General features: G+C 41.3%; 1 protein-coding gene across 1 annotated transcript in view; it reads left to right on the top strand.

The window, feature by feature from the left end:
• Positions 1-451: 451 nt before the first annotated feature.
• The window catches only part of ctnnal1 (catenin (cadherin-associated protein), alpha-like 1), a 50,119-nt gene continuing 39,186 nt past the window's right edge, over positions 452-11,384 (top strand). The window contains exon 1 of the mRNA XM_080485175.1: positions 452-978. Within this exon, the coding sequence (XP_080341301.1) occupies positions 883-978 (96 nt within the window). The 5' untranslated portion in view covers positions 452-882. The remainder of the gene's footprint in view (positions 979-11,384) is intronic.

Below are 11,384 nucleotides of genomic sequence, written 5' to 3'. Positions count from 1 at the left end.
ACCTGGAGGAAACCTTCACTCAAGTAGAAAATGCAAACTCCAAACAGATCGGTTCCACGCTCATCATCAAAGCATAGGATCATTTTTACTTTGAAACATCTGTATTGTTGTGTCATTAATACTTGTTTGACCTCAGGAGCACTTTGATAACTGCACTGGGCTCTACCTCTGCACCCGGCCAACAGCTTCTTGCACACAAGTTACAATGCTGTTTCCAGTCCATTCCTTGATGTTAGTCAACCAAGATGTCCTTGGTGTTCCTCCAGCATGTGGTCAATCTATTGTAACGTCCTTCTGTGTGGTAGAAAAGTGGAAATCCATTTACCATATTGTATTTTTGGGGGGAAGTGCCAGGGCAGTTGGGTTCTGGACCCCCTCGCTACCCCCTGTGGTTTCCACCTCTGGTGACAATAATCTAAATAAGCGCATTGACTTTAATGAAGTGCACTTTAGAGCGAGCTGTGTGTGTGTGTGTGTGTGTGTGTGTGTGTGTGTGTGTGTGTGTGTGTGTGTGTGTGTGTGTGTGTGTGTGTGTGTGTGTGTGTGTGTGTGTGTGTGTGTGTGTGTGTGTGTGTGTGTGTGTGTGTGTGCTGCAGTCCGCTCCCTGCCGTATAGTTGAGTAAACTCCGTGAACGTTAGCGGGCGCAGCGGCACAGGCAGCCACCGAGCCGGAGTGGATTAAAACACCGTGCGTGTGTGTGGAGAGCCGCTCGGAAAAGAAACCAAAAAAAAAGAAAAAAGAAGAAAGAAAGAAAGAAAGAAACAAGACTGTATAACCAAGTGAGAAATCCCCGCAAGGTCCGCTGCTTTCCAGCCAGCTCGCAGAGGGAAAAAGGCTCCCGGTTGGGTGTATTGTGCGTCAGGCAGGAGGACTCGGCGGGAATGGCTTCATCTCCGTGCGGCAACACGAACTTTGATTCCGGGCTGGAAATCAAAACCCGCTCGGTGGAGCAGACCCTTATCCCCTTAGTTTCGCAGGTGAGTAGCCCGGCGATTGTTTAAACGAGCTCTCCTTAAGCTCCAGGCACTTTTTAAAAAAAAAAATTTTAAAGCGCAGTTTGGAGCCGTGTCGGGGCTTGTTTACCTTGTTTGTGTGCGTGTTTTAGTCTCGTGCAAGCGTTTTTCCCCACGTGTTAGAAATGTACGCAGATGTGACATTGTTACTGTCATGTAGGTGTTACACAGTCGTTACAGCGGAGTACGATCATTCAGCCGAAACCTAGGAAGTGGAGGCGATCCAAACTTTACACAACCACAGTAATAAAGACTTATAATGGATTTGTGTTGTTGTTGTTGTTGTTGTTGTTGTTTGGAATGAAACATATTTACATACCAGCTTATGCTTGAATACAGGAAAGTAAAGCTATAACCGACGACCATTGACTATCTTTACAGTCCTGATTTTAATTCCTGATTATTTATTTTTTCTGAAATGAACTCTCTTGAAAGCAGAAGTCCTAAAAGTTTTCACAGCTTTGTTCTGTTTAGTTGTTTTTTTTGCATTGTGACTCCCACTTCTCTAATTGGGCCACTTTAAGGCACGTGCTTTGTTTTTCAATAAACAGTAGATGATGAAAGACCCACTTAAACTCCACCGCACTCTCTCAACAACTCTCCCACAGCACACTCCAAACAGTAGTCCCTGCTCGACAAGCTTGGAGTTCAGGTCGACGAGTTAATTACTTATTTTATCATATAGTGCAACAAAAAAAAAAGTGGGTTGTGTCCTCCTTGCTGCATTATATGTCATTCTGGGAAGGTTTGAGTTCAACCCACATCAGCTATTGTGCTTGTCACACATGCACGTTGCTTACAAATGTGACACAACTTAAAAGTCAAATACGCTCAAGTCTGTGTTTAGCATGTGTTTACGCTGGCTGTCTTTAAATGTGGTTTAAAATGACGATACTATGAGTGTAAGCTCAGTCACATATTGCAAGGGTTCAATGAGATACTTAAGAAATATGTATATAATATTTGAAGTATAGGAACACATTTTGAGAGAGATATGTGCAATTTCTGTACTACTGGAACACTGAAGCTCCCCCCATTTGAGTTTGAGACAACCCCCCTCCATCTACACTATCAATGTGATTAATGCTTGAATATGTGTTGTTTGTGTTATTTTCAATCTATTCAGCTGAAGCTACATATTCTGAGTCGTTGGAAGACTATACCTGAGTACAGATATTTAAAAATGCCATATATCTGCATGAAAGCAGTGGCTAATTTGTTCAAAAAGAAAGAATGTCCTTGTTTTAATTAAATTGCATTATATTCTCCAATATCAATTAAAACTGCATTTTTCTCTTGAAATAAACGTCATTGTTTCCTCGATTATCATTTGCCATTCGGTAGGTCCAGAAACAGGTTTATTTTATGGTGCTTCTGCTTCTCCACTGCTACATCTTTCAAAGAACAGGGAATGACGACTCCTCTCAGAAATTAAAACTTTCCCTTTCCATTTTGGTTTCAAACATATATTTCCACATGTCCCATCTTATAAAATTAGCACAGCTAGAAACGCAGCCAGAAGAAAAGAAGTATAGAATGCTGTAGACTTTTTGACAAAATATATTTACTACCAGCTATATATGGTTCCTTAATTAAACTCATGTGCAACAGAAGACAAAAGTTCTTCTTGGCAGAAAGTTGTAAATATCTTGTCGTCTTCAGTGGAAGTGAAAGGCCGCTTAAAGCCACTGCACTCTTCAACTCTACTGCAGACTGAAAACAGTAGTCCCACTTCTCAACACGAAGGTCAAGTCAATAAATTAATCATTTTATTTGTATATTCCAACCAAGTTCCCTTGTAAGAATTTGTCCTCAAACTTTTGTGGGGAACTTGCAGGAACAATAAATGAATGGTTTTATATAGCTTCTGCTTTTCCACTGCAGAATGGGTAATGAATGAATGGGGAAGTGACTACTCCTCTCATAAATGGTAGTATCCCCTTCAGCCAGAAACCTGTAAATGTCTCGTCGCTTTCAGTTGAAACTAAAGGCGTCTTATGGTTGGATTAAACGAGTGTGGTTAATACCCTCATTGGGCGCCCCGGTGGAACTTTGCCCCCCCCCGGTGCTCTGACGGCCCGCTTCCTCCCTGTCATCACACTGGCTCATTTTAAACATGACAGGTCATCCTGTACTGAATGGATATGGGTTAGTTATCAACACGTGATGGCAGTGTGTGCTTTCTGCTTTCTTACATTGACGATCAGTCATTCATAAGTACACCCAAACAAAAGGTCTAGGAGTTTGCTCATCTGATATGAGACATGAAGGGGTAAGGCCAGGTAAAGTTTGTCCTCTGGTGCAAGCAGCAGTTTGTTTAGAAATGCTTATACTTAGGGCTTTTATAATGTTGCGCAAACGTGTTCAGTAAATCCGCTGCGTTATCTTAATGGTATTTACTCTGCAGCAAACTTATAGTGCACTTCGGCCCGTTGTAAGAGCCTGGCTGTGCTCCAGTGTATAGTGCAGGAGAGTGTGCCGTTCGCTCTCACGGCGTTCAGCATATCGCAGTCCACTGTTGAATGGTGGGCCTCAAGGACAATGTTTCCTAATTTTCCTTTTTCTCAGCGTGAGGCATGTCCCCATAGCAACAGAGCTCTGCAATGCTGAAAGAAATCACATTTCCAAGGACCGTCAACTCCCTATAATTTTTTTTTTTCCCTCTTTTGTTGTTGTTGTAATGTCATCGATACATTACGCTCGGTCACTGTTGACCGCTACATTAGTTCCACCTGCTGTGTGTGATTTTCATGGTCCCATGCACTGGATTAGTGCAAATGCTCACTAAACACGCTTAAAATTGTGGCGGTTAGTCCATTTACAGAAAGAAAAAAACCTTCTGCTGAACTGATTGTTGTTTAGTTGTGTCTTATTACTTTGTGAGCACACCGCATGGGTGCAAGGCTGCTCAAACAACGACAAACAAGATGGAGGAATTCTTCCGCATATATATTTAAGCAACAACAAAACAATTGACTTTTTGATCCTCAGTGGATCTTCATGTGTTCAGCATTGTGTTCCACACTTTTTAGAGCAGTGTTGACCTGACAAACGTCCACTAAGGATCTACTGGTCTTCAATGAATGTTTTTTGTCGCAGGCAATCCTCCGTCAACCGTTTAAAAACAAATGCCCATCCATCCTGATATCGCCTCTTCCAGCTGACACTGGGCTGAAGGCAGTGTACATCCTGGACCGGTCAGCACAGAAAGATTGAATATACCCACACATGCTCAGGGTGAACATGAACACTTATTGTATATGTTGTTTTTGTAATACCTTGTGTATGTTCTAAATTATATGTGGTGACTTTCTTTGTTTAAGAAATAGGCCTAACGGGGAATCCTCAAACACCCTGTGTCGCTGTGTTTCGGCCTGCTAACCTCATCTAAACACCAAATGACACCTTGCAGTGGGTCCATGGAAGGCTGATGCCTAACTGAGCTGTAATAATGTGATTTCCACCTTAATGTTTTTAAGATTAGGTTTGGTTAACAATTAGGTTGCTGAGGTGACATTTCTGAGAATCAATGCTGCCTTCCATTGGTTTCAATGCAATTACTATCCTGCTTGAAGCACCGAGCGCTCTGCAGACTTTATCCTAAAGCGTTTCTTCTCAAGGAGCTTTGTACATATTTGTGTATGTATGGTTGCATTTGTATTGCGGTTGTCGTTAGATATCGATCAAGGAGGAAATGAAAAAGCAGTGTCAGTAAGAAAACCTGGTGTTTGATAAGGTATCATGTGGTGCCCTCTTCTTTTAGTATGACTCTCATCTCCTCCCCGCTCCTCCTTGCCTCGTCTTGCTCTGACGCTGATATCCTCAGGCCATGGTTATCAGCTTCACTCCCACCACAGGGTGTAATTATAGGCCTGGGAGACTCCCTGGCTTGCACCACATACAGTCACTGGTTAGATAGATGAACACGGTCCCACCCACACTTTTTCTTTTCATGCTTGTATGTTCACCTGTCGTACTCACCAGAATTCCTTGTGCGCACGGTTTTTGTTCTGGCAGTGGATCAACTCAAACTCGATGTTATGTTATGCTGCTCTGGTTTCTCTTTGCATTTTAAATATGTAAATGTGAGTCTTGTTTATGTAAAGTTCTACCTGGATTTTTTTTGAGGTACTTTCACCAGTTTTGTCTCTATTCTTTTGCTTTTTCTTCTAGAAAGTCTTTGTAAAACAGACGATGCCTCTCTCAACAAGGAATTTGCTAACGTGCTTTGCTTCACCTTTACCATCACACTCATTGCGAGGGCCTCGGCGGGGCTAATGACTTGCTTTCGTGGTGGTCAGAAATGTAATGGGCATCACATGGAGAGCTGGAACCCAAGCGAACATGTCTGCTGTTGTTTGTGTATCCTACCTGTGATGTGGTCTTTGGCCAGCTGGAAGGCAATTAGCAGTAATCTGGGCTGCTTTTTCTTTCAGATCTGAGTCCTATTTCGAAGTGGTGATTAGTGAAATAACAGTTCTTTTCCTGGGCTTTTGTGAGGTGTGTTTTTCTGTTAAAATCCCAGCCGTCCAGTCTCGGTGCCAACATGGTGGTCCTCACCGCTGAGGTGTAAAGGTGTGGTTTTGAGGCAGAATTGTGTGGGAAAAGAAAAGGACTATGGGTATAAAATCCACCACTTTGATCAGATCGGTGCATGTTTAAACACTTGTGACACCTCGGCCTTGTGATTACAAAAGCTCTCCCGTCTCCATCATTTTTCTTCAAGACCAGGCCAGGAGGGTTTTTTTTCTGCTATAATTGGGCCTGGAAAATCCGTTCTCTGTCCAGGTTTGTTAGCATCGACTTTGTCATGCTTCCAGGGGTTCTGCGACGCTTGCAGTTCCGCCGTCGGATGTGCTAAAAGGAGGGAGTGCAAAAAAAAAGCTTTTTCATGTTCATTTTGCTCACAACAGGATTGAATGGTGTTTTTATAACCTATACAAAAGCTCAATGGCGGCATTACTGTTTTATACATAAATTCCACATTAAAGAAAATGCTGACAGAAATAACACAGTGGCCCAACACGCACTCCTGAAGTAACAGTTTTGTAAGCACAGCTATCAATCAGTTTTTCATCTTTCCCTCTGGAAATATTGGAAATGGAGTTTCATTGAGGTACAAGGCACTATTTCCTTCTTAATGTGCCTGGTCTCGTGGTGGAGGCACTTGACAAACGTCCAGGTAGGGAAGTTGTTTTTTATATCCAGACAGAGAGGCATTACGGTTGCCATGAGCCCAAACAGATTTGCTTCCTCCACCCGAATGATGATAATGAAGACAAATGGGTCTCTGGCGTGAAAGCAAAACCACACATGGATTACAGAGTACTGCAAGGATGTATGTATGCATGTACACATCCACAAAGCAGAGCACGGTCATCTTACAGAACAAAATACACTTTTATTTTGTTCATTAGTGTTTCCCGGGAAAGGTTTGGGAATTCCTCTGGGTTTCGTCTGTCTTCGTATTTGCATCCATTCTGATGGAAACTCGATGAACCTGCGACAATGGTGTGGTTTCACCTGCGTATCAATGTTGTAACATGTTTTTGGTGTTGGTCAGACCAACACCTTGTGGGTCACCATTTTACCCGATTGGCCATTATCAAACCTTGAAGAATGGCCAGTATGTTCTTAAACACTCACAGGAAACCATGTGTCTCAACCGTGGTTATCTTTCCTCTCCTAAGGAGAGGGGCAGAACATGTGGTTTGGTGTTTTGTCTCAGCAGATCCCTGCAAATACATGAATCACTGGGTATGAGGCTTGAACAATGGTCGATAGTAAACTCAGACAACAGCTGCATTTCACCCGGTTGAAATGCGATGCAATTCCACTCAACTCCTCCATGTTTTCTGGTAAAGAGGGTGCATTAGTCAGCCAACTTTATCAATTTAAATGATTGAGATTCATGTTTTTGATTGTTCTGTGATTACTCTCACTCTTCCAAAGCCTTTTAACTTGCACTCTTTTCACATCTTTCTCTCTCTCTCTCTCTCTCTCTCTAGCTATTGCTTTGTGGGGACTCATTACAGATCGCTATTTTCTATAAGTGCAGATAAAAGAGGTCGGCCCGACATGACGATGCATGGACCTTTCCTGGGCTGATATACTTCCAAATGCTTTGTTTTTTTGTTTTATTGTGTTTTGTTTTGAGAGTGTGATTGGACACGTGTGCGTGAAACCTCCAAATGACCCAGGCCTACAGAAATTAGCCACCTTAATGGTGACAAAAGCTCTCAAACCCTCTGTAAAACAAGTTGTTAAAGCTAAAACAGCTTTTAATTGTCTTAAAGCATATAGCAATGCCAAGACTTATTTGCTATCTCAGTGAGGCTATTAAGGTATTGATTAAACATCCACACCACTATCAAAGAGCCTTAAATTGGCATTATCTGTGTCCAGGTTGTCCTTGTTGTGTATTCAACAGAAAATGAAAGCATTCTTTTTAGAAACCTGTTCAGATTGGTTGGGTTTGGCACGTTTTTGTCATATCAAGCACGGACATTTCTGGATAAGCAGTGGGTTTAGAGATGTCTGCTTTTACTAGGCTTCTGTCCAAACAAACCAGGACATATTATCTGTCAGACTATGTTCCTCTTTTACTATTATTGGTTGAATCTTATTTTCTTCACACACACAAAAAAATATTTTTTTTTTACATCAAGCACAGCCTACACCCACTGTATGTAAGATGTCTGTAAAGTCTTGCAGAGGCTAATAAATGGCCCAAATTCATGTTAAGTATCAAGTGGCTTTCCGGCCTTCTTCCAGACTGTATATACAGTATATTCTTGGTTTATGATGATGAGATAGTGATGAGCCATCCCATAAGTGTGAGTACACAGGAGGAGCTCTCTTATCAGTGGGGAAATAGCGCCTAATGTAGCGTGATGCTTTGTGCTGTCCAGCCTCACGTAGAGAACCCTGTGGATTGAAGCAGATGCATGAACACACAGCAGAAGTACAGACAAGGACATTCTTCCTCTCATTAATTACTTTTTAGTCGCACAGGGAGCCATCTGTGAACTCCAGGGAATAAGAACAGTAGTTTTACTGCCAGTCTTTGTGAAAACAAAAGTGAAAGGTGTTTTCTGTTGATTTATAAATAAAAAATACAAAATACAACATGATACGTCTGTGAATTAGGGCAGCACAATATATACCAAATGTATTATCATCAACTTAAGATTGACTGAACTGTAACTGTTTGGAAATGAAGGAATTTTAAATCGGAAATGATTATTTGTAGATGCAAAAACAACAACAAAAAGAGCAGCGTTATATGATGGAACAGACTTCCAGGGCAAAAATACATCAGCATTATCTACTCAAGTGTTTGTATTTATAGCATTTCAAACTGTCATCACAGTCACTCAATAACATTATGGCATGTCACATGTCTACTGAATATATCATGCCGTGTTACTTAGAAATGTTTTTCCTTCTTTAAGTCCTGCTTCTCCCCTCAGCATTGAAAACAATTTGCGATGTCTAAATATGTACACAAACACAATATGTCAGTGTACAATCTGTCAGCAGAAAGGACACCATAGAGTGAGACAAAGCATTCCACTTATTGTGATCTTGTCGGCATGTACTCTTTCATTTGCCTTGTCATGTGTTGCCAGAGATATCACAAGGTCTATCTATATCATGCGCTGCCCAGACAACCCCAGGTAAACACTTCACTATTTGGCAGGCAGCTGTTCATCTCCCATCAGTTTCCTGTTGTCTCTTTCTTTCCTCAACATAGGGATGATCCCAGTCTTGATCACTCATCATTGGATAGGACACTTATTCACACTGAGGGGTTAAAGACTCCACAAACCCCAGATTTCGTTGGAAACTCTGGCAATTATACAATTTTAAATGTTTCTCCAAGTGATATGAAAACCTCTTCACTCATCATTTTATCTTGGACACTCAGTAGTCACCGCATCAGCTACACTTATATACACTACATGCTCATCAGAATACAAATCCAGTCACATCCCATCAATCTAAAGCTTGGAGCTCATTGGCATGGTCATAGTGAACTGCTGATGCTTCAGAATAGTGAAAGTTTTTGTTTTGTTTGTGCCAGACAGGCTAAGTACATTATTTAAGAAACCAAACATCTACTGGGATTTCCGGGCACAATCAGAGCATTACAGAGAATAATCCACAAGAGAAAGAATATCCAGTAAGCAGCCATTCTAGAAATCATGGCGCCCGATTGATAACAGAAATGAGTGTAGAACAACTAAACTGCTTTGAGTGACAAAGAGGAAAGGGGAAGTAGACTAACCTCTCGTTTAGGTTCAGGTTTGCAAAAGCGGGTCTATGAATATTACCTGGTCTAAGGTGTTATGGTTTTCTGTTATGACCTTTGCATGGTGGGTTTACGATTGTGCATCCATCCTACTATGGTATATATTAATAGTTTAAGCGGTTACTGAGCATATGTGTACCTGTATGTCCATTAATTGCAACAGGATAACAAATGTCACAAATCTCTACTCATTTTTCATTGAAGATAACTGAACTCCCTGGACTAAAATAGTTTCTACAGTCATCAGATCTCAATATTGCAAATGATCCTTTGGGTGGGATGGAAAATATTTGTACCCTGGATCCGAAAAGTCTGTCTCAGCTGTGTGATCGTGTAATTACAGCATAAAATCTTTGTGGAATATTTCCAGCACCTTCCAGATATAAAGATTAAAGGCAGGGTATTAGGTTGTTTGTCTATATCAAGCTTGATGGACATATGAACTGTGGGCTATTAGTTGGTGAGAAGGTTCAGTCAGGCACACTGGATGACCTTGCAAAATGAAAAACAGATTAGTATACAAAATTATTTTCTGCAACGTTGCTATCAGATGTAGTTCCTAATGTGGCCTAATGTGCACGCTGAGCCGCAATTTTAAATTGTTCAAATAAATTGTGAAAAAAGTGCGTTAAATGGGAATGTTGTGCAAATGTACTTCTTTTAGAATAAAACTGAGGCAAACTTTTAAAAATACCTTTTTTTTTTGTGAGTTTTGTTGTCATTTTACTGAGCAGGCCCACTTGAGATCAGGTTTTGCTGCATATGGCCTCTGAACTAATATCGACACCTCTGGTTGATATCATTCGCCAACCACTCCTTAACTTTTATGATCCTCTCAAGGTTAGACTCACTGCTCGTCTCACATCACAACATCAACATACCAAAGAAGAATTCAGCGTTTGATGAGTTGAATTAAGTTAATTAAGATGAAATGGGGGGGTGGGGGGGGAGCAACTGATAAGTTAATTTAGAAAATCTATAATTACACTAGAAAACAAAGTTTTCTTTTAGTAAATACGGCAGGGCTTTTCCTTTGTTTGGTAAGTATTGTTAATCATGTCGATTTTTGCTGTGTAATTGTCTTCTTAATATTTGAGGCCAGTCAAAGTAGAAATGACTGACATTCCAAAGCTGTCCAAGTCATCATATTTGTTCTTCTCTTCCTCTCCAGCAGCAACATTGCTGACTGTACCGCAGAGGAATCCTTCAAGTCTGGCTTGTATGTGTTAATTGCTTTCTTCGAGCGTCTTTGAACTTCTCCCCTCTCGATAATGAGTTCTTTTAAAGAGATGAGGTTTGACATGACAGAACAAAGGGAGTGTGAAGGACAGCAGGAACACAGAATACCAGGCGTTTTTCGTCTCTCTCTCCTAATACCGAAGAGTTTTGAAATTTTGGAACAATTAAATTTGGTGTGTCACTCCAACCTTCCTACTTTATTCTTATATACTGAAGAGTGGACACAATCAAGTGTCGCACAGGCATGAGCGCAAATATTGACCTTGCATGGTAATGCCACTTTCCGTGCGTGCCGTTTTGAGTAGTTACAGTGAGTGCGTGTAGGATTGCTTCATTTTATGAGGTGACTTGAGGGTGTAAGGAAGTATCAGTATGTACGAAGCTGTAGCACCTTGTTTGTATGCCTTCCGTCCTTCCTCTGTTGCTCTGCCCAATTTCCTGAATCTGTTTTCCTGTCACACACCTTACTCTCCAGCTCCTTCATTTTCTGTCTTCAGCCTTGTGCTTAGGATCTTCCCACCTCTCTCCACTTAGTCCACTGTTTTCTCACTTTTAAGCTTAACCTCTCTGGAGAGTCCAGTGTCCCCATATCACCTTATTAATTATGCAGCCCACTGAAAACCTAGCCAGAGGCTACAAGTATTGCACAGAGTCAGAAAAGCTCTGTTTTGCCGTTCCTCTTTGGACCTGTCCCTTTTTCTTATGCACTGTAAACTGATACATAATCCTCTGTGAGACACCTATTCACAAAAAAACAGCAAAGGGAATAAATAGCCTGTAACCAACTGAGCTTGAATTATCCCGTCCCTTTCTTTGA

This window comes from Lipophrys pholis (genome assembly GCF_963383615.2).
Source record: "Lipophrys pholis genome assembly, chromosome: 17".
NCBI classification, from domain to species: Eukaryota; Metazoa; Chordata; class Actinopteri; order Blenniiformes; family Blenniidae; genus Lipophrys; species Lipophrys pholis.
The sequence above is the reverse complement of the archived record's forward strand: the minus strand, read 5'-3'. Positions and strand labels throughout refer to the sequence as shown.